We start from the raw sequence: 24,645 nt of genomic DNA on the forward strand, positions 1-24,645 counted from the left end.
CACCTTGTTGTAATGGGAATCAAGATGTTGCTTGAGTGAGAGTGAAAGATATGGGCAACAGAACTGAGTGATGTCAAGTTTGTTATTGGATGTTAGTGACAAATGTACATGATAATGGTGCTGGCTGTTTTATCCTCATACCTAAATTTTCATTTCCAAAAGGTAGGGCAATACTTTCCTCCATTTCCAAGGTGCTGGTAGCTGAACATTAAAGATGGATAATTTTGCAACCAATTGAGCAACACAATATGCCCATCTTCAGCTTAGTTAAATCCACAAATACTTTAAGCCTAACGCTTAAATTCCCTGGTTATCTACAAAAAGGGATGGATCACTAGGTTAAACATTTTAGATCCATTGTTTGAAGTAGTGAAATTTCAAAACAAATATATGAATGACATGAAGAAAAGTGATTTTGATTCATTTGTGCAGGTTTGAAGCACTTCTTATTGGTTCAACAGCTACACGTCTAGACAGTCCTTCATAATTCAGGTGTGCTAATCATTATAAAATTTATTTTACTGCTGTCTAGAATGGCAATCTCATCATTAATAACAGTCTTGAAGCCTGAATAATCATCAACGAATTCCTCTGTAATGATTAACACAAGTGAAAGATTAATTTTTAGACTAAAATTATTGAACAGGAAGTGTGTTCCGCACAGAAGTCTCATGATGTGCGATTACCTTGCAATGTAGTTTGATCAGGTCCTTTAAATGACCATTGGGATTTTTCTGCACTGAGAATTGGAAGTTTCTGCTTGCTCTAAACTCCAATGAGAACAGGTCCAACCTACTCAACCTCTCCTCATAAAAAAAATCCCTCTTTCTTTCTTTCTTTGCACTGCATCCAATGGGAGCATATCATTCCTTAGCTATGGGAACCAAGAATGCACACAAAATTCTAGGTGTGGTCTAACTACTGCTCTGTATCATTTTTGCAACACTTCCCTATTTTATACTGCACTCCCTTTGAAACAAAGGCCAACATTCCATTTGCCTTCCCTATTATGCATTGAACTTGGATGCTAGCTTTTTGTGACTCATGGGCAAGGACTCCCAAATCCCCCTGTTCTTTAGCTTTCTGCAGTCTTTCTCCATTTAAATAATATTTAGCTCCTCTAGTCTTCCTGACAAAGTGGATAACCTCACATTTCCTTCTGCAAAGTTTTTGCCCACTCACCTCCCTATATCCCTCTGCAGAGTCTATAATCCTCACCACCTGAATTCCCATCTATTTTTGTGTCATCTGCATACTTGGCTATAGTACACTCACTTTCCTCATCCAAGTCATTAATATACGTTGTAAACGTTTGTGCCTCCAGCACCAATTCCTGTGCCACTCCATCAGATGCCAACATTCTCCTTCACGTCTTTTTGCACTGTGCCTATCTCCCAGGTCTTTGTGCAGCAGCAACTTCAGCATGCAGAATTCGATGTACTGGCACTCTGTACACAACCTCTCAGTGGCTACTGAGGTTAGCAGCAACTCTGTCTTCTATTAGATAGCTAATCCTCTATCCAATGCTAATATGCTACCAGCAACCCAATGGGCTCTTATCTTATTAAAGGAGCCTAATCTGTATTTTATCAAGCACCTTCTGGAAATCCACATTTTGTTTTATTTATTTGTGGGACATGGGGGTAACTGGCTGGGCCAGCATTCATTGCCTATTCCTAGTTGCCCTTGAGAAGGTAGTGGTGAGCTGCCTTCTTGAACCATTGCAGTCCATATGCTGTAGGTAGTCCCAGAATGCTGTTAGAGAGGAAATGCCAGGATTTTTTCCCCAATGACACCGAAGGAATGTCAATATATTTCCAAGTCAAGAGGTGAGTGGTTTGGAGAGGATCATGCAGGTGGTGGTGTTCCCATGTATCTGCTGCCCTTGTCCTTCTGGATGGAAGTGGTCATGGGTTTGGAAGATGCTGTCCGAGGATCGTTGGTGAATTTCTGCAATGTATCTTGTAGGTAGTATACACTGCTGCTACTGAGCATCGGTGGTGGAGGGAGTGGATAGTAAATTACATGCACTGATTCCCTTTTATCTACTCTGCTTGTTAACTCCTCAAAGAACTCTAATAAATTTGTCAGGCGTGATTTCCCCTCATGAAGTCATGCTGACTCTGCTTGATCATATTATAGTATTCACAAAACTTTGCTATTACATCCCCTATAATAGACTAACGCTTTCCCAATAACAGATGTCAAGCTAACTGGCCTATACTTATCTGTATTTTTGTCTCCTTCCCTTTTTTCAATAAAGATGCTACCTTGGCAGTTTTCCGATCCTCCACCACTTTTATGTTCTGAATTCTTCACACATTTCCCCACGTACATTATCCAACCTTACAGAAGACAAACTGATGAACTTTCTAATGAAGTAATGATACAGGATAAGCCAGTTAATGTATATATAATCGTAGCATGATTATAGCACAAAAGGTGGACATTTGGTCCATTGTGTCTGTACCAGCTGTCTGCAAGAAAATCCACTTAGTCCCATTGCCCAGATCTTCCCTGAGCAACACTGGAAATTTTCTTCCCTTCAGATTATCTCTCTGAAAGCCACGACTGAACCACCTCCACCACATACTCAGACTGTGCCTTCCAGAACCTAATCACTCACTGCCTAAAAATATTGATATCACCGTTGTCTCTTTTATTAATCACCTTCATTGGTACCCTTTTGTTCTTCATCCTTCTCCTAATGAAAAACAGTTTCTCCCCATCCAGATCCTTCATTACTTATAACATCTTTATTAAATCTCCCCTTAATCTTCTGAGAAGGAAGAGAGAGTCCCAATATCATTGATCTAACAATGAAATGTAAGCTCCTTATCCCTGGAACCAATCTCTTTTGCACACTCTCTAATGCCTTCACATCCTTACTAAAATGTGTATTGCTCAGTCCTGGACAGAGCAACTGCATGTCTCTTTATCTGCTCTCTCAATTACTGTATCACCTTCAATGACAAATGGCCATAGACCCACATGTGTCCCTGCTCCTGCACACCCTTGGAATTGCATCATTTATTTTATGGTTGTCTTTCTCTGTTCCTCCTGCCAAATCAGATCACAATTCTCTGTATTAAATTTCATCTACCACTTGTCCACCAATTCTACCAAAGTCATGCCGTTTGAGTCTTCATCCATACTCCCCACAACTCACAATACTTCCAAGTTTTATAAATGAAACCAAAACCATTTTCGTTGCAAAGTTTATCCATTCTTCATTAGCTGGCATAGGTAGACAGACAGGCTGAATTATCGCCTGCCTTTTTAAAATTTCATTCTTTCATGATGTGGGCATTACGAGTAGGCCAGCACTTATTGACCATCCCCAATTGCCCTTGAGGAGATGGTGGTGAGCCACTGTCTTTAACCACTGAGCTCTACAGGGGCACCTACAGTGCTGTTAGGAATAGAATTCCGGGATTTTGAGACAGTGAAGGAATGGTGTTATATTGCCAAGTCTGAATAGTGAGTGTCTTGGGGGGGAGCTTGCAGTTGGTGCTGTTCCAATACCTTTGATACTTTTGACCTTCTAGTTGGTAGTAGTCATGGGTTTGGATGGAAAAGAGCCTTGAGTGAGTTGTTGCACTACAGCTTATAGATGGTACATACATAGTGCATCAGTGGTTAAGGGACTGAATGCTGAAGGTGGCGAATGGTGAATGCCAAACAAGGGGGCTGTTTTGTCCTGGATGATGTTGAGCTTCTTGAGTGTTGTTGGAGCTGAACTTATTCAGGCAAGTGGGGAGTTTTTCCATCACGCTCCTGACGTATGCCTTGTAGAAGGCAGACAAGCTTTGGGGAATTAGGAGGAAAGTTACTCGAGTGGAGGCTGGGTACTTGAAACCTTATTCAAAACTGAGGGAGATTTTTGATGGATACAGGAATTGAGGGTTCTGGGGTATAGACAGGATAGTGGAATAAAGACCACATTTGCATCAGCCATGGTCTTGTCAAATGGCCTACTTCTGATCCTATGTTCCTAATTCTCAGCCTCTGAGCTGCTTTTATAGCCATAGTATTTATACAGTTCAGTTTCTGGTCAATGATAACCCCCAGGATATTGATAGTGAGGGATTTAGTAATGGTAGTGTCAGGGGTGATGATTACCTTCTCACATGTTGGAGATGGGTTATTACCTGTCACTTCTGTGGCACAAATACTACTTGGCATTTATAAACCCAACCCCGAGTGTTGTTCAGGTCTTATTTATTGTGGACATGGATTGGGATGGTTAGATTATACAACTCTTTACAACAATGCAATGAGGCAACTAGCATCAAGTTAGAGAAAACAAGATAAATGCATGTTGGAGGATAGTGGAGTACATTGACTAATTTATATTAAGAATAATGGGGGAAGACTTCTGTCTACAAGATGTGAAGGATAGACACTGGCAGGGACCTGCTCGGCCAAATGGCCTGTTTCCGTGCAAAAAATATTATGCAGTACTATGTAAAAAATATGGCGTAAGGTAGTTTACTTCAGAGTGATATGAAATGAAGCCCAGAAAAGGTAAAGTGAATGGATTGACTATTGACTGTTTTCAATAGAATATGTCTCAGTGGTTAGCACTGCTGCCTCACTGCACCCGGACCTGGGCTTGATTCCAGCCTCAGGTGACTGTCTGTGTGGAGTTTGCACATTCTCTCCGTGTCTGCGTGGATTTCCGCCAGGTGCTCTGATTTCTTCTCAGTCCAAAGACGTGCAGGTTGGGTGGATTGGCCATGCTAAATTGTTTGTGGTGTCCAGGGATGTGCAGGCTGGGTGAATAAGCCATAGGAAATGCAGGGTCACAGGGATAGGGTAGGGGTGTGGGTCTGGCTGGGATGCTCTTTGGAGGCGCGATGTGGACTCCATGGACTGAATGGCCTGCTTTCCACACTGTAGGGATTCTACAAAAATATTATCATTGCAAGAGATCAGAAATTTAAAACAGAAAATGCTGGAAATATTCAGCAGGTTGGGCAATATCTTTGGCAAGAAGAGAAAAAAAATATTGAAATATGGTTAGACGCAAAGAGGGAGAATTCATGCACTTGGTTAATGCACTCACATGGCTATTAATCACATCCCTTAGGCTCTTGTCACATTTGTACCAGTTGGTGTCAATCCTTGATTCAGCAGCTGTTCAACACCGCTGGCATTGCCTTCCTTCACACAGACTTCAGTTGTGAGATCTTGTATCCTAGCAGGCTGCTGAAGGTGAAGTCCTGGTACAGCAAGCCACTTAGCAATTCCCACCATTGTCACACTATAGCACAACTCGTGGTCTAATGGATCCTTGGGTCATGGTCACTCATTAATCACTCTTGCTATGCAAGCATGCAGACAGTCACAGCAATTTATGGGGCTCTAGTGAGACGAAGCCTGGAGTACAACATAGAATTCTGGTTTTCATATTTAAGGACCTGCTTTAGAGATGGTACACTATATTAAAGAACACAATACAAATATGTGGCTCACAGGACTGATATGGCTGTACAGGGCGTTGGTTAGGCCACTTTTGGAATACTGCATTCAATTCTAGTCTCCCTGCTACAGGAAAGATGTTGTTCAACTTGAAAGGGTGCAGAAAAGATCTACAAGGATGTTGCCGGGATTGAAGGGTTTGAGCTATAGGGAGATGCTGAATAGACTGGGGCTATTTTCCCTGGGGCATCAGAGGCTGAGAGGTGACCTTACAGAGGCTTATAAAATCATGAGGGGAAGGATAGGATGAATCAATAAAGTCTTTTCCCCGGAGTGGGGGAGTCAAAAACTAAATAACACAGGTTTAAGGTGAGAGGAGTAAGATTTAAAAGGGACCTGAGGGGCAACTTTTCCATGCAGAGGGTGGTGTGTGTTTGGAATGAGCTGCCAGAGTAAGTGGTGGAGCCTGGTACAATTACACCATTTAAAAGGCATCTGGATGGGTATATGAACAGGAAGGGTTTAGAGGGATGTGAGCCAAATGCTGGCAAATGGGACTAGATTAATTTAGGATATGTGGTCTGCATGGGCGAGTTGGACCGAAGGGTCTGTTTCTGTGCTGTACAACTCTATGAATCTATGACTCTAAAAACCGAGAATCTAGAGCAAGGGGACACAGTTTCAGGATAAGGACATTCAGCACAGAGATGGGAAGACATTTCTTCAAAAGGTTATGAAGATTTGGAATTCCCCATCAATGCAAATGCCCCATCATTGAAAACATTTAAATCTGAGATAGGTCGAATTTGGTCTCCAAGAATAACAAGGGACGTGAGAGTGAGTAGGAAAAGAGAGTTGCAGTCGAATACCAGTGATAATCGTATTGAAAGGCAGTACAGGCTTGGTGGGCCATATGGTTTATGCCTGCTCCCGTTTGTTACATTATGTAATGTAAGAAGCTATTTGAGCCTTGGTGCTGGGGACATTCCTATGAAATGTTTGCAGGTTGTTTACCTTGAACTCAGAAACAGAGGATGGGGTGGGGAGAACAGTAATGAAGAGTGGGGCACTTAAATGTCATACATCTGAACCGTCTAGTGAAAAAATACAAACAGAAATTAAGCAATACAACAAGTTTCATATCAGGATGCAGATGGGAAAGGGTCTAAGAAAGGACATGTGAACAATAGCTTCTGCAGCATAACAGCCAAGACTACAGGAAGAATGCACAGACAGAATGGCAGAAAGCTCCTGGTCTCTAAAATAACAATACATTCATCCAATGAAAACCCTGCTCTGTCTAGGATGTCTGCCAACATGGGAACACAGACTATATAAACACAAGATTAAAAGGTTCAAAATTCCTAAAGCAGGAAGATTAAAAAAACGTCCTGGTAAAATAATCCCCTGGGTGTATTTTGGGAGTCCATTGTAAATCGCTTTATGTATTTAGCCACCACGAGAACCACAATAGTTGCTGTTTTTTTGCCCTCCACATAATCTCAAGAAAGTAATAAAACAATTGAACCAGGGTCAATATACTCTAGTATAAGGAATAACTGGCTCACTATCATCAAGGATAAAGTATAGAACGGGAACGCAGTCAGGAGAGCAACTCTGAAGACCAAGTCGGTTTAAAATTACAAAAATGTTTCTACAACAATGTCAGAAAAACCATGGCAAAATAACTTAAAGAATTAAAGAATGACTCGCATTTCTAAAGCACTTGTAATACATACAAACTTGTGAAATAAGAACAAAGGTAGGACTTTTTGTCTCTCAAGGCTCTTCCACCATTCAATAAAATCATAGTTGACCCTTTTGTGTTCTAAATTTTACCTCGGTAACCCTCACTCCTCTGCCTAACAAGAATCTATCCACCACCACCTTAAAAATATTCAATGACCCCAGCTCCACAGCCTTCGACACAGAGTCCTAATGTTGCACAACCCTCAGAGAAAAAAATGATCTCCATCTCTAACTAAAAGGGTGATCCCTAATTTTACGCAGTGTCCCCCAGTTCTGGATGTGTGTGTGCATATTTATTGTGGTGCATAGCACATATACATTGGTACCAGCAAATGCAGTCTAACAAAAAGAGGCGCAAAAAGAGGAGAATTCTTGATAGAGTTGAAGTCGCAGTCCAACACATTTTGTGGATGGATACCTGGACTCCCATGACATTTTACATCTTTGTGTTTTCTGAATTCATAATTTTCAAGTAATGCCATTCAGGGAAAGAACTCTGCTGTCCTTGGCTGGGCTGGCTCGGCCTCCATTCGACTCTCGAACTATTGTAATGTTGTGACTTTTAACTGCCCTACCAAGCCATTCAGTTCTGAGGCAAATAGGGATGGGTAATAAATGCTGTTGCCAGCAACACCTCCATCCCACGGAAACTAGCACAATAGATAATCTGCACCATGGGAGATACAACTGCCTTCCTCCATTGGAGAATCCATTCAATTATAGAAATGTAGATATCAGGGTGTGAAAACTCCCCATTCCAATATTTTCACTTTTAACTCACATAACTAGTTATTTTAAACTTACATGTTTGTCCATTCACACCACATTTGCAAAGCTTTAAATTGGAGCCCAACTCAAGTGCCAACAAAGATGGCAGCTTGGGTCACAAACACTACATTGAGTAGAAACCTGGCAGTAAAGGTCTTACCTGTGGAAAAGATTAAGACACTATTATTCCAGAATCCATACTTGTGCAGAGCGTGAGTGATGTTCCCCACAGCTTCATCCATCATGGACACCATTCCTGCATACTGGCGTCGAGCCTCATCATGGATAAAACTGTATGGCTTCATGTACTCCTCAGGCACTTGGAGTGGTACATGAACAGACTGGAAGGGCAAGTACAGAAATAGAGGCTGCAACAGAGCACATGGTGTGGAAAGATTACTTGGGCTGTGAAGAGGCAGTGGTATGGTGGTACTATCACTGGATTAGTCACACAGAACTTCTCAGTAACGTTCCAGGGACGAGGCTTCAAGTTTCATCCTGACAGATGGTTCAATTGAAATTCAGTACAATCTAGAATGGTGACCATGTAACCACTATTATTTGTTGTAAAATCTCTGGTTTAATGATGTCCCTTAGGGTAGGAAATCAGTCATCCCTATCTGGGGTTGGCCTACAGGTAATTCCAGACCTACTGTAATGTGGTTGAATCTTATTTGCCCTCCGACAATTTGCAGTGAGCTGTAAGTTCTGGCTTAGCCAGCATTGCCCATATCCCATTAATGCATAAAAACATCATAAATCAAAATCTGCAATTGATCTGAACCTATTGCATTGCTTAATTCTAACCTGTTTATTGCTGCTTAAAATTTACAGGGTCGCTGCCTTTCATTATTGCTCATGACCTTAACTTCTCATTAGGAAGAATTCTTGCATGCAATCTAAGTTACTACATTTCTAAATTTCACTGGTATTTTGGACGTGATTATCAAAACTCAGTTAAATATTGTATGCTAGAAAGTTTCTCAAGTGCAGCGGATGATCTGAACGAACTATGTCCAATAGCTTCCTTGAACCTAGTTTTGACCAGCAAGTGGGCATTTTAATTTTGCTCAATTAGTGGGAATCAGGGGCAAACTCTGCTAGTTGGAGTCATACCTGGCACATAGGAAAATGGGTGATGCTGTTGGAAGTCAGTCATCTCAGCTCAAGGACATCTCTGCAGGAATTTCTCAGGGTTGTGTCCTATTCCCAACCATCTTCAGTTGTTTCATCAATGCCCTTCCCTCCTTCATAAGGTCAGACATGGGAATGTTCACTGATGATTACGCAATGTTCAGCACCATTTTTGACTCTTTAGACACTGAAGCAGTCCATGTTCAAATGCAAGAAGATCTTGACAAATTCACACTTGGGCCGCCAGGTGGCAAGTAACATTCATGCCACACAAATGGCAGGCAATGACCATCTCACCCCAGTCCCTTGACATTCAATGGTGCTGCCATCACTGAATCCCACAAGTAACATCCTGGGGGTTATCATTGACTAAAAACTCATCTGGAGTTTACTATGTAACTATATGGCTACAAGAAGAGGTCAGCGATTAGGAATACTGAGGCGAGTAACACATCTCCTACCTCTCCAAAGCCTGTCCACCATCTACAAGGCACAAGTCAGGAAAGAATTGGAAACATTTTGCCATTCCCTCATTGTCGCTGGGTCAAAAGCCTAGAATTCCTCCCTAACAGCATTCTGGGATTACCTGCAGCAGATGGACTGCAATCGTTCAAGGAGGCAGCTCACCACTACCTTCTCAAGGACAACTAGAAATGGGCAATAAATACTGGCCAATCAGTGACACACACATCCTATGTGTGAATAAAAAACGCTAACTGGAGGCTAAAAGCAGAAAGGCAGCTTACTAACTGAACTTTTGTTGTTTTTTTGAGTCTTCCACAGTCATCGTAACTAATTTATTGTGCTCCTCTGCTCCTGCTCCACTGGCAACAATTTTTTTTCATGTTCTAAAGTTTACTTAATTCCTTTTTGAAAGTTACAACTGAATCTGCTTCCAAAGCTCTTTCAGTGTGTACATTCCAGGTCAGCAAGGCAAGAAATTCTCATCATCCAACTGGTTCTTTTGCTGATTCTCCTAAATCACTGTGCTCGCTCACTGAGTCTCACATCATTGGAAACAGTTTCTTCATCCTGAATTTATCAAAACCCTCCATAGTTTTGAGCATTTCTGGTGAAAGAGAGCAATCTGTTTTTGAACTATCCTGCCTAGAGATGCAGTCCTTCTTTAATTTTCCTTAATAAAACATTTCATGATTTAGTATAAGATAACAAGGTGTAGAGCTGGATGAACACAGCAGGCCAGGCAGCATCAGAGGAGCAGGAAAGCTGACGTTTTGGGTCTGGACCCTTCTTCATGATTTAGAACACCTCTTTTCTGATATTTCTTTCATAGAAGGTGGCTAAAACCTCATTGTCTGACCGTTTCAGAGCGTGGTTTAGAGACAATCACTTTGCTGGATTTGGTGTCATGTCAAGGTCAAATCACAATAGTCCTAGTGGACCATAGGCTGCTCTTTCGTTAGACAGAGATGAGTGTGGTAATTTAACCCAACTGGGGAGGTTGGGAAGGTAGCACCTACATGTTAATCTCAGCATTTACAGGAATTGAACCCGCATTGTTGGCATCACTCTGCATGGTAAGCTAACCATTCAGCCAACTGAGCTAACTGGTCCCCATCACTTTTGATTAATCAGATCTGAAGGGTCACCGGACTTGAAATATTAATTCTGCTTTCTCTCCACTGATGCTGCCAGACCTGCCGAGTTTCTCCAGCAATTTCTATTTTTGTTTCAGATCTTCAGCATCCACAGATTTTTTTTATTTTTAGCAATTTAGAAATGTTTAGTGCAATTTATTTGCTGTTGCATTCCAGTTCTCTGTGTAAAGAGCTATAATCTCACACGTCTTCTTTGTTAAACAACTTTATCAACTTCTCACTAAATTAACTAAGCTCACTAAATGAGACCCTGGGATGAGGGGCTGTACCATGACGTGAGGCTCAGTAAATTGGATCCATATTCTCTGCAGTTTAGAAGGATGAGATGTGATCTCTTTGAAATGTATAAGACTCTGAAGCGGGTTGATACGGTCAAGGCTGTGAGATTGGTTCCACTTGTCTGGGAATCTAAAATGCCATTGTGTAGTCTTAGCATAAGGAGCAGATCATTTATGGCTGAGACAAGGAGAAATTTCTTCACTGAAGGGATTGAGAATCCTTGGACTTCTCTACCCTAAAGGGTTGTAGACGCTCCATCGTTCAATACTTCTAAGGCTGAAACAGACAGATTTAGGGAATCAAGGAACACGAGAAAGTGGAGTTAAAGTTCAAGATCAGCCATGATTGGACTGAATAGTGAACCAGGTTCAACAGACCATGCAGTCTAGTCCTGCTCCTGTTTCTTGTGTTCTCGACCTGTCACCAAAGGTTAGTATATGTAAACTCCTACACTCTCTCTATATCCTACTTTAAAAAGGGTTGCATTTATAGTTTAGATTACCACAGCATAGAAGACAGAAGTGAAAAATAAACACAAAAGGACTTCTTTATTTTAAAGAGATAGATTTGTGTTTCCTTAGGAATTTTTAGTTGGTCTGCTCAGTGACTACACTGCCAGTTCAAAACCAGACCAGTGACAATGCTACTTGAAGGAATGTCACACAACAGACTAATAATTTGGGAATGAGTGGAGGAAAAGATGTTTTACACTGATTAAGAAAACTTATTAACTTCAACAGTTAAACTCCAACAGATAAAGCAATAAACCGGGTCAGATAACCCAGAAATCTTCATACTGAACTGTAGCAAACTGAGTTTGCTGCCCTGCCTGAATTTCCTGTTTCTTCTCATGTCTTAAAATATAAAACACTAAAACTTTTTTGGACAACATGAAGACAGCAGAACGCCTGACAAACTCAATATTTTACATTTGTGTCAACACTGTTTAAAGAAATGAAGTAACCGAAGTTTCAAACTTCTCTTTTCTGGGGATTTGGAGGTCATTTGATCTCAGTGAATTAGATTAAAACCTTCTAGCCTTGCCGTATCTCACTCACAGCCCTACAGGCAACAGGTGCTCTGCATGTGAACGATGCATATATGCATGTGGCTCTTGTCCAGACATTCCCCCACCTCTCTCTCCCCAGAATAAACCTTTCAGGGCTTTAAGGTTCATGGGCTGAGTTTATGGGTCCCATGGTTAGGTCCGTAAGTTATGGCACAGTGCCATGGCAGCATGCCACCTACTAACCCCCAGACCCTGCCATCATTTTATTGAACAACTCAGTGGTGAGCCGGTGGAGAAGGGTTGGTGGCACAGGCATCGTTGGTGATTAGCAGGCTCAGGACTGAAGGATTCTCTTTAAGCTATATCATTTTTTTCTTAAACGGAAAAGCTTTTCACTGTATTTTACTGTTTTTCTCACTGTAAAAGAGGTATGACAATCAAATCATTCATTCATTCATTGTAGTCCAATGCATGCTCAAGAAGCAATTGATTCTCAATTGAGGGCCTTAGCCCATGGCCGCTCCAATATAACAGAGAGTGGATGAGGTTTGCAGCCAACATACAACCCCTGCTGGTCAGTGGAGCGAGGGGGGAGTTCTGCCTTGTCCAGCTGGAAGCTGTTCCACAGTTTTGCCTTGCTGCGCACCCACCCCCTCCACTGTGTTGTCCAGAATGCCCCATTACCACCTTCCCGGGTGACCAACAACCCTGACGAAGTCCTGCTCATACATGGCTGGATCACTCCATAAATTAACATGAGGTGAGGGGTGTAGGGATGCCATCCTCAAATATATTATCCAACCCCATGTTTTACTTTCTACGTAATGATCACCACCAACAAACACAAACCAAAAACAATAAAGAACGCCTAACCCTAGCCGGGCTTGATTGTATGGCTTTCCTTTGAACTCCTTTGTTATCTTGTTCCATACAGTCACCCTGACCTCCACATTACTGACTCGGGTATAATATTCAGCTGATCAGGATTAGTCATTTCAGTGCAAGGTTGATTTATCTCAGACATCTGGCCAACCATGACTCTTTAAATTTCAAATCTTTTCTTGTACATTTTTGTTTCACAGCTTCCTTCCGACATATTCCTTCATGGTTGCCTTCCCAGGTCATTTTTTTTTAAGCTTTGATCAGCCCTCTTATTTAATACACCATGTCCTTTTCCTGACTCACTTTGTAACTACAACTTGATGATATTATGATGACAATGGGCAATTCTCAGCTGATGCTGTCGGTTCTGGAAAATTTGCTCTCAACCCTATTTCTGGCCACCATAACAAGGCAGTAATGGCACAGGTTTTATTGTATTTTTTAAACAGTTTGTACAAACCTTTGCAGGGTCATGTTTAGATAGAAGATCAATGGTTTTCCTTGTAAATAAATGGGTTGAATATATGTTTGTATATTCAGCAGCAGGTTCTTCCCCGTTGCGCAAATCCAGTGCACAGCGAGTGACATTTAGCTTCTCAATGAAATAACAACGCTTGTGGGTGTAATAATCCTCACTGCCCAACAAGTAACCTAAAATGCAAAATAAACAGGCATTAAAGCAACAAATCGAGAGGAATGGTATTGAACATTATCTGTAAGGTGAATCAGCTTCTTGAAAGATCAATTATACTTGACAAATCTCACATGAATATATTGGAAAAACTATTGAAGACTCAGCTTCGCACAACAACTGACTGGAAGGAGAAAGTATGTCTCGAACTGGTAGCAAATTCAATGGCAAAATACGGGCACCCGAGTGAGTCACACAAATCAGAGGTAATCTCTGTTCTGTCCTGAATTTGGGCCAAATGCTAGAAAATGAGACCAGTGTAGATTAAGAGGAGTTTTGTCAGTGCTGACTTGATGGGCCAAAGGGCCTCTTCTGTACTGTATGGTTCTACGAATTAGCCAGAGGAGATCTGAGTGTCCTTATCTGATGTAGGAAGAAGGAGGACATAGGGAAAGGAACAGAAAGATACAACAAGGAGAAACATAGCAGCTCTGGCAACAACTGGGCGGCACGGTGGCTCAGTGGTTAGCACTACTGCCTCACAGTGCCTGGGGCCTGGGTTTGAATTCCCCCTCGGGAAACGGTCTGTGTGGAGTTTGCACATTCTCCCGACGTCTGCGTGGGTTTCCTCTGGGTGTTCTGGTTTCCTCCCACAGTCCAAAGATGTGCAGGTTAGGTGGATTGGTCATGCTAAATTGCCCATAGTATTCAGGGACATGTAGATTTAAGTGGGTTTTGGGAACGGATCTGGGTGGGATGCTCCGAGGGTCGGTGTGGACTTGTTGGGCCACACTGTAGGGATTCTATGGAAGATCTGTGGAGAGAAACCAGAGTTAATGTTTTGTGTCTAGAGACCCTTCTTCAAACAGGAAGAAGAAAGGTTGTTCAAGGTGCAGCGCTCAATTCAGCATCACTCCTGCAACATGGAACATTGTTAATTGCAAGGGGAATAAAAATTATGTAGGGTAATGGTGAGACCACATCTGGTGCACTGCGTGTAGTCTTCATCTTCTTATTTAGGAAAGGATGTGCATGCAGGAGCAGCAGTTCAGAGAAGATTCACTTGACTGATTTCTAGGATGAAGGAGTTATCCTCGGAGGCAAGATTGGACAGTTTGGGCCTTGCATTCATCTGAGTTTTGAAGATTCATAGATGATCATGTTGAAACGTACAAGGTCCTGAGGAGACTTTGTCGTCTGGTTGCCTCTCTTGTGGAAGAGACTGGGACTAAACAGTACACTTTAAAAATAAAGGAGACTCCCATTTAAGACGAAGTTAAACATTTCTTTCTCCCTAGAGGCCGTGAATCTGAAGAATTCTCCTTGGACAGCAGTGGGGAAGGGTATTGAACATTTATAAGGCAGATGTAGTTAGACTCTTGACTAACAAGGAAGTCCAAAGGTATCGGGGTAGGCAAGAAAGTGGAGTTGAGGTCACAGTCAAATCAGCCATAATCTTACTGAACGGCAGAGCAAGTTCGAGGGGCTGAATGGCCTACTCCTGATCATAATCAGTTTGTTCATGTGGACATATGTAACACTGCTACTGGTGAGGGCACAGGTGGGTAACCAGAGGGAGCAGAATTGAGCTGTGCTGTGTTGTCACTGTAATTCAGCAGCTTGTTCACACAGTTAGTTTGGCCTCACAAATGCGAGTGGCCACTGCAAGGTACCAGAGAGTTGTGGACACTACGAGAACTAGACCCCCAGCAAAAGCCTTGGGCTTTGAGAATGGGGTTTAGGAAAATGTGCAGAGGAAAGAGATGTTCAAACAAAACACAAAATTGACAGCAAAATGCTAGTGTGGAGTTCATCTCAAATCCTATCATGTGACACATGGTGAGACTCCAGCACACTGTAACCAGGGGATGGTGTGTCATAGCTAGTTTGATTGGACAGTGTTGATGCTACATTCTTTCTAGGATTTAGAAATGGAATGTTGAATCTCAACAGTAACATTTCTAACATCAAAAAAGTGCAGCTGACAATCATCACCTGAAAAAATCCTTGTTGGGAAGTGGTGGTAGAGGGAACATCTCAGTGCACCACTTGTAGTGAAACTGCCCCCCAACTGGGTTCTGTAGGGGCACTAACTTCACCTCAGGCAGGAAGAATGTACCGACCACTGAAACCACATGACGTACTGAAAGAATCAACAGTATTTACCAAAAAAAGAATCAAATCCTCTCTGCGTTGGGTGGCACTCCTTCTTGTACATACCCAAGTGCCACTTGCCTATCATGTGCGTACTGTACCCGACCTCCTTGAGTAGTTGAGGCAGCAGCTTTTCATCCAACGGGAGGCAGTATGGTTGACAAGGCCAGATAATTTCATGTTGTAAACCTGTGTGAATCTGGAGAGAAACCATGAAAAATTAGTTTGCTCCTGGCCGAGTGTTGCTATGCAATGCATGACACTACCGTGCGATAAAAGGAGTGCTTTGGAATTACTCAGGCACATTAGAACCCAGCAGATATAGCCACTTGTCTTCTTCATAATATAAAGAAAATTAGGCTAGAGGATTTTACAATATTTTAATGATGTCTTAAAATAAATCCTTCAATCAAGCTTCCGGCTGCTTGCCCTAATATCTAAAAGTAGTTTGACGTGAAGGTTTGCTTAGTAATACATTACAACGTTGCAGTATTTATTAAGCGAAGGGTATTGCATAAAGTACAGTTGCTGTTGTTTTGTGCATTAATATTTATTGTATCTCTACGGAAAAATGCTGAAAAGAGCTTCAGAACCTGGAATGTGAGCAAACTTGTCAGCAACCCAATGCATGTTCACCCTGAGAAATGAACAGCCGGGAGTTAGTGACATTAACATTGCAAAACCCACCTCACTGTGGAGGGAGGCCAGGGGGAGAATGCACTTTCTTCTGGAAAAGGGAAGTCAGACTGTGACCCCGGAATCCATCTGTTTGGTTTCGCCAGGAGGAACATGATCAGTGCTGAGCTCTCTGAAGTCCCCTTGGGTGCTAATGGGAGGCCCTTACATCCAAATCTTAGCCATTACCATTAGGCCAGTGTCATCAGTAGAGCCTGTCTTGAGGTTCTGACTGTGGTGAGTTGCTGCAGAAGGTACACCCCGCTGCCACTGTGTGTGAGTGATGGAGGGAGTGAATGGCAGTGTTGGATTGTGCTCCATGAAGTGCCATCAAATGGGTGGCCTCGTCCTGGACCATGTCAAGCTTCTTCACTATTGTTGGAGCTGCACTCATCCAGGCAGGGAGGGAATATTCCATCTCATTCCTGACTTGTGTGTATAGAAGTCAGTGGGCAACTAGGAGATCAGTTTACCCACTGCAGAATTCCCAGCCTCTGATCCGCTCTTGCAGCCACAATGTTTGTGTGGCTAGTCCAGTCCAGTTTCTGGTCAATGGTAAGCCCCAGGATGTTGACAGCATCGGGACACAAACTGTTTCAGGACCCTGAGGAATTTCGAATAGTGCTGAACATCATGCACTATTCAGTAGCTCAACAAAAGAGAAAAAATATTAAAATGTTACTGCACCTTGTGGCTATAAGCAATTTTGTTATGCAAGAGAAAAATCTTTCTTTTGCAAGTCTTCCTTTTTTCTGTTGCTGTGACCCCTCTGGTACATTTTGTTTATTTGTCCGGTCTTGATCCATTTACTTTCCAGGGCCTTTTGAAAGTTTGTACAAAGGACCCTTATTTTGGAAGTTGTTGCTACCAAAATCTTTGATCCCTCATCAGTGTTTCCAGAGGAAAGGTAAAGTTGGTCAAGTTGAATCACAGGGCTATTCTCTCAAAGACCAAGAGGGAAAGAGAGATGACCGGTGGTGAGTTCAGCCTGAGGGTTACAATGCCTCAAGCAGGGGGGCAGTTTGAGAAGGAGAGAGTCCTTCATAGTAACCTCAGCCAGTGTGGGAATTGATCCCACATTGTTGGCATCACTCTGCATCACAAACCAGCCATCCAACCAACTGAGCTAAGCAGGCTCAAGGGAGCAAACGGCCTATTCAGAGAACTATATAGTACAGTAGAGGCCCTATGGCCCATCTAGTCTGTACCAACAAAAATACTATCACCTGCACTACCCCCCCTTTCTCACACTAGGCCCATGGCCTTGAATATTATGCCACTTCAAGTACTCATCCAAGTACTTTTTGAAGGTTGTGAGATTTCTGCTTCCCTGATCGGCGATTCCAGACCCCACTACCCTCTGGGTGAAAAAGATTTCCTCAAATCCCACTTAGAAATTATGCTCCTTTGTTATTAACCCTTCAACTAATAGGAACAACTGCTTTCTATTTTCTATGTTTCTAAGAACAAACGAATCCAAAACCTCTTTGGAGCTTGACTTGTTTGCAGATGAGTGGTGACACAAACATCATTTTGTTCATCATTGCAATTGTTTCATAAAACTTTAAATGTGTATTTTGTTTGAAGAGCAGCACAATTAACAAATAACAGACCCAACAACATCTCATGGATTTTCAGTGATTTCAGTTTTCACCTTACTCAGCCTGACCACGTCAGCTCCAATCTTTCCCATAGATTCACAGACACAACAGCCTTGCCATTCCTTTGTTTGAAGGACAATTTGTTTTCTCTAACTTGTAAACCCCTTAGGCATAACCTACACATCTTTCAGTCTATTCAGAGTCACTACAGCTCATCTTCAAGGATACACAGTAACCATTAGAAGAATTCCCTCAGGGCAGATAAGAAGGATCACGCTATGCTCACAGATAACCCTCATCTGATAAACTCACATTACACACAACACAAGCAGCATGTTATCTTCTGCCAATACCATTTATATCTGACCTCTCCTAATGCTAATAATTTAAAAGCAATCTCTTTGATGTGTTCACCTTCTACAGTTTTACTTTATTTGGCAGGGTAAAGAACAAAGCAGGACAGAGATCCAAAGGGTCTCAGTGAAACTTGTACAGATCTCACTAGCCATGCCAACTGCTAAAGGAATTCTGCTACAACTTGGCAAGACAAAGGACTTGACCACCTTCCTTGTGAAGGATGTCTATTGCAAGTGAATCTGGATGCAAACAGTATTTTAACTGCATTATGGGCACTATATGAGAGGCATAGTTAGTTGCTAGTGCATGCTATTTGGCATTTCACCTGCTTTCAAAATATAACTCAGACAGCAAGAGATACTTAGCAATTTTCCCAGGGTGGAAGTTATTGTATGTGATCTCCTAGTCCATAGATGTGGAGACCCAAAGAAAGAAGTCATTGGAATAAAATCTGCTAAAGAGAGCTTACCAGGTGAAACCAAAGCTGAACAAGAAAAAGATCCAATTGATGATGCCTCAAGTACAGGGATCATAAAATGACAGCAAAAAGATTTGTTTGGATCCTGACAAAGATGAGGTCTATGACCAACAAATGTGAAAGCAGTGCAATGATTTGTTGGATTTGTGATTAAGCAAATTTGTCAATTTAGTCAAATTAGAGTGTGAACCTTCTTGCAAGTTTAAGGCTGTGTAGCAGAATTAGGGTAGAGAACAATGAGTAACTGGAATCAAACATCTAATAATTACAACACTAGTGCTAAGGTACCACAATATCAATAAAGTCAGCTTGCAATGTGATATTAATGAGACAGCAAACCCTTATGAAGCATGGACAAACAGCTGAATTTGGATTTAGGGCATTAATGCAGTCTTACCAATGCTATGCTCAGATTAAAGGGAGGGAAAAAAGGAGTGTTTTGCTAATGACGATTTTAATCAGTACCTCTTCGGGAGATTTTTTTTCCTTTATTAATTCACAGGATGAGGACATCACTGGCCAAGCAGCATTTATTGCCCATCCCTAATTGCCCAGAGGGCAGTTAAGAGTCACCCACATTGCTGGGGGTATGGAGTCACATGTAGGCCAGACCAGCAGATTCCTTCCCTAAAAGACATTAGTGAACCAGATGGGTTTTTCCTGACAATCGATTCATGGTTATCATTAGATTCTTAATTCCAGATATTTATTGAATTCAAATTCTACCATCTGCCATGGTGGGATTTGAACCTGGGTCCCCAGAACACTATCTGGGTGTCTGGATTAATAGTCCAGCAATAATAACACTAGGCCATCGCCTCCCCAGTGACAGTAGAGCCCAACCACAAGCCACTTCAAAGAATCTTTCTCAAACCAATTCAGTCTGTAAATAATGTCACTTTCTTTGCAAAGATATCATCTGAACATGACATTTAAGCAAAAGAAACAGATTTACATTTTTGACATGCTGTCAAGAGCAGCACTTCCTATGAAGGCTGTATTGGATTTTGAGATAGTGTGAAATCTTTCAGATTCAACAAGAAGCAATGGGTTGTTGATATGCTCTGGTAGATATCAACCCAGCAGAGAAAGTGAATCTGAAAGACAAATATCTTGCTTAAATCAAAGAAACGTTGCAGCAAGATGCAACTTTCAAAGCACTACGGGAAATACTGATGAAAGGACAACCTGAAAGAATCAAGGAAACACCTACCACTGTAAGAGAGTATTGGGCCTATAAGATTGAAGGAACGGCCCAGATGCCATTTTGTACAAAGCAACAGAGATATTATCACTAAGATGATAAAAGAGATGTTGAAGCATATCCATTCAAACCATCAAGAAATTGAATCTAGTCTGAGAAAACAAGAGAAGTGCTGATTTGCCAAACATATGCAGTGAGTTAAGGACCACACCAGCCCAGTTCAATTCTTGTAATGAATATCAAGCTAAGCAAGCCAAATGGTCCCATAGAACACAAGACCTCTCAGAAGAACAAGGATTACGCTCGGAGTAGACCCCTTCACTCCAGCAGGAACTAATTGTCCTGACACCATTGACTACTAGGAGTTAGAACAACTGATGTCAGTGACTACCAATAAGATGGTAGAATGCCCGAATGCCACTTCAGTCATTACACACATTATCTTCAATGATAATGGCCGTCAAATGATAAATGAAGAATTCAGTCTCTTCATAAAAGATTGGGTAATTCAACTCTATCCTTCATCTCCACACTATCCCCAGTCAAATGGAAATGTTGAGGCAGCAGTGGAACTTGCCAATGGGATCAAAAAGAAATTGAGCAAATCCATTACAGATATAGATAACCCAATCCTTAAATGGAGAAATAGACTGAATGAAGGCATGGAATGTAGTCCAGTCCAAAGACTAATGTCACACCGCACCCAAACTACTCTTACAATAGTAAAAAAGACTACTGAAGCCAGATGTAGTAACAGGTGTGTGTCAAAACCAAGGTGAGACAACAAAAGCAAATTTTACTTCAGAAAAACTGCCAATTCCCCACTGTCTGACCTGAGCATTGGAGAACCTGTCAGAGTGCAAACATTCAACATTCTCAATAAAAATCAGCTCACATGGCAAATTGGGACTTGCGTACAGCCATGGTTACTTCGATCATCTGTGGCAAATGTAGGACCGTGGGTAGACCATATGGCTCCTCAAGACTCCTCCACAATTTAATAAGATCACAGCTGACCTGATTGAATCCTCAACACATACATGTACACCATGATAAACTTTTACCTCTTATTTATCAAGAATCTATTCACCATTAAAGGGATGTAGACAGGTTAAGCGAATGGGCAAAGACTTGGCAAATGGAATATAATGCAAGAAAATGTGAGTTAATGCATTTTTTACAGGAAGAATAGAGGAGCTGAATACTACTTAAAATGAGAAAGACTGAAGAAAGCTATGGAAGAGAGAGATTTGGGAGTCCTCATCCATGAATCACAAGTTCAGTGGGTAATAGGGAAGGCAAGTGAAATGTTGGCATTTCAAAGGAAATGAGTATAGAAGTGCAGAGATTTCACTAATCAGACCACAGCTGGGATACTGTGAACAGCTTTGGGCCCCTGATCTATGAAAAGGAGAGGCAGTTCCTGGATGGTTCACTGGGCTGATACCAGGTATGGAGGGATAGTCTTATGAGGAGAGTTTGAATAGGTTAGGCTTGTACTCATTGGAATTTAGAAGAATGAGAGCCAACCTTATTGAAACATCAAAAGATTCTTAGAGGATTTGACAAGGTAGATGCAGAAAGATTGTTTCCCCTCATGGGAAAGTCGAGGACCAGGACTAGGGCATAATCTCAGAATAAATGGTTGCACATTTAAGACAGAAATGAGGAGGAATTTCTTCTCTCAGAAGGTAGGAATCTGTAGAATTATTTACCACAGAGGGCTGTTGAGGGTGAGTCATAAAGCGTATTAAAGGCTGAGATAGACAAATTTTCAATGAGTAATGGAATCTAGGGTTATGGGAAAAGGCAGGACAGCGGAATTGAGGATTACCAGATCAGCCCCGAATGGTGGAACAGACTCGATGGGCTGAATGGCCTATTTCTGTTCCTTTGTTTTATGGTCTTAAAAAATATTTAAAGCCTCTGAGTATGCACCATTTGAACAGAATTGACAATCATCTGAGGAAATATTTTCCCGAATCAGTCTTAAATGGGCAACCTCTTATTTTTAAACTGCATGGCTTAGTTTGAGATTGTTCCATTCGAGGAAATATCCTGTCCACAGTAATCCTATTAGGTCACCTCAGGATCTTAGTCATTTTAATCAAGTAACCTCTTACTCTTCAAAACTCCAACAGATAGAGGTCTAGACAGTTAGACTTTTCCTCACTAGACAACCAGATATTCCAGGTATTGGTCAGTAAACCTTCACTAATTTGTTTCTGACACATTAACATCCTTCCTTAAGGAGACCAATACTACGCATAATCTAGATGTGGTCTTATCAGTGTCCTATATAACTGAAGCATAATCTTCCTTCTTCTGTGTGAATGACCAGATATGTCACTGTAACCACAGACATTCCTATATAACTAAGGGATATCATAGCTGTGCTGAAGGCGGGCACTATGGAGGACTCAAGCAGTGAGGCAATATGGGCAGAGCTCAGAAATAGGAAGGGTGCAGTAACAATGTTGGGGCTGTACTACAGGCCTCCCAACAGCGAGTGTGAGATAGAGGCTCAAATATGTAGACAGATTATGGAAAGATGTAGGTGCAACAGGGTGGTAGTGATGGGAGATTTTAATTTTCCGAACATTGACTGGGATTCACTTAGTGTTAGGGGTTTAAATGGAGCAGAATTTGTAAGGAGCATCCAAGAGGGTTTTTTGAGCAGTATGTAAATTGTCCAACTCTGGAAGGGGCCATACTGGACCTGGTGTTGGGGAATGAGCCCAGCCAGGTGGTTGAAGTTTCAGTAGGGGATTCCTTTGGGAATAGTGATCACAACTCCGTAAGTTTTAGAATATTCATGGACAAAGACGAGAGTGGTCCTAACGGAAGAGTGCTGAACTGGGGGAAGGCCAACTATAGCAATATTCGACAGGAGCTGGGGAATGTGGATTGGGAGCAGCTGTTTGAGGGTAAATTCACATTTGATATGTGGGAGGCTTTTAAAGAGAGGTTGATTAGAGTGCAGGACAGACATGACCCTGTGAAAATGAGGGATAGAAAGGGCAAGATTAGGGAACCATGGATGACAGGTGAAATTGTGAGACTAGCAAAAGGAAGCATACATAACGTCTAGGCGACTGAAAACAGACGAAGCTTTGGAAGAATATCGGGAAAGTAGGGCCAATCTGAAACGAGGAATTAAGAAGGCTAAAAGGGGTCATAAAATACCTTTAGCAAACAGGGTTAAGGAAAATCCCAAAGCTTTTTATTCATACATAAGGAGCAAGAGGGTAACTAGAGAAAGGGTTGGCCCACTCGAGGACAAAGGAGGGAAGTTATGCAAGGAGTCAGAGAAAATGAGTGAGATTGTTAATGAGTACTTTGCGTCGGTATGACGGACATGACGTATGTTGAGGTTAGGTGTAGATGTTTGATTACTCTAGATCAAGTCGGCATAAGGAGGGGGGAAGTGTTGGGTATTCTAAAAGGCATTAGGGTGGACAAGTCCCCAGGTCCGGATGGGTTCTATCCCAGGTTACTGAGGGAAGCGAGAGAGGAAACAGCTGGGGCCTTAACAGATATTTTTGCAGCATCCTTGAGCACAGGTGACGTCCCGGAGGACTGGAGAATTGCTAATGTTGTCCCCTTGTTTAAGAAGGGTAGCAAGGATAATCCAGTTAATTATAGACCGGTGAGCCTGATGTCAGTGGTGGAGAAACTGCTGGAGAAGATACTGAGGGATAGGACCTATTTACATTTGGAAGAAAATGAGCTTATTCGTGATAGGCAGCATGGTTTTGTGCAGGGAAGGTCATGTCTTACCAACTTGAGAGAATTCTTTGAGGAAGTGACAAAGTTGATAGATGAAGGAAGGGCTGTAGATGCCATATACAATGACTTCAGTAAGGCATTTGATAAGGCTCCCCATGGTAGGCTGACAGAGAAAGTGAGGTCGCATGGGGTCCAGGGTCTACTAGCTAGATGGATAGAGAACTGGCTGGGCAACAGGAGACAGAGAGTTGTAGTGGAAGAGAGTTTCTCAAAATGGAGAACTGTGACCAATGGTGTTCCACAGGGATCTGTGTTGGGACCACTGTTGTTTGTGATATACAAAAATGATCTGGAGGAAGGTATAGATGGTCTGATTAGCAAGTTTGCAGATGACACTAAGATTGGTGGAGTAGCAGATAGTGAAGGGGACTGTTGGAGAATGCAGCAGAATATATATAGATTGGACAGTTGGGCGGAGAAATGGCAGATTGAGTTCAATCCAGGCAAATGCGAGGTGATGCATTTTGGAAGATCCAATTCAAGAGCGAACTACACGGTAAATGGAAAAGCCCTGGGGAAAATTGATGCACAGAGAGATCTGGGTGTTCAGGTCCATTGTACCCTGAAGGTGGCAACGCAGATGGATACAGTGGTCAAGAAGGCATACGGCATGCTTTCATTGATCGGCAGGGGTATTGAGTACAAGAGTTGGCAGGTCATGTTACAGTTGTATAGGACTTCGGTTCGACCACATTTGGAATACTGCGTATAGTTCTGGTCGCCACACTACCAAAAGGGTGTGGATGCTTTGGAGAGGGTGCAGAGGAGGTTCACCAGGATGTTGCCTGGTATGGAAGGCGCTAGCTATGAAGAGAGGTTGAGTAGATTAAGATTATTTACATTAGAAAGACGGAGGTTGAGGGCGGGACCTGATTGAGGTCTACAAAATCAT

At 42.0% G+C, this 24,645-nt stretch overlaps 1 protein-coding gene across 2 annotated transcripts in view; it reads right to left on the bottom strand.

Moving 5' to 3' along the window:
• arsb (arylsulfatase B) overlaps positions 1-24,645 on the bottom strand; it is an 85,765-nt gene that overhangs the window by 48,770 nt on the left and 12,350 nt on the right. For both annotated transcript variants that reach the window (XM_020523066.2, XM_048595113.1), the window contains 3 exons: positions 15,662-15,848; positions 13,325-13,515; positions 8,102-8,309 (listed from right to left, as the gene is read on the bottom strand). In XM_020523066.2, coding sequence (XP_020378655.1) covers positions 8,102-8,309; positions 13,325-13,515; positions 15,662-15,848 — 586 coding nt within the window. The remainder of the gene's footprint in view (positions 1-8,101; positions 8,310-13,324; positions 13,516-15,661; positions 15,849-24,645) is intronic.

This window comes from Rhincodon typus, chromosome 3 (assembly GCF_021869965.1).
Source record: "Rhincodon typus isolate 14 chromosome 3, sRhiTyp1.1, whole genome shotgun sequence".
Lineage (NCBI taxonomy): Eukaryota > Metazoa > Chordata > Chondrichthyes > Orectolobiformes > Rhincodontidae > Rhincodon > Rhincodon typus.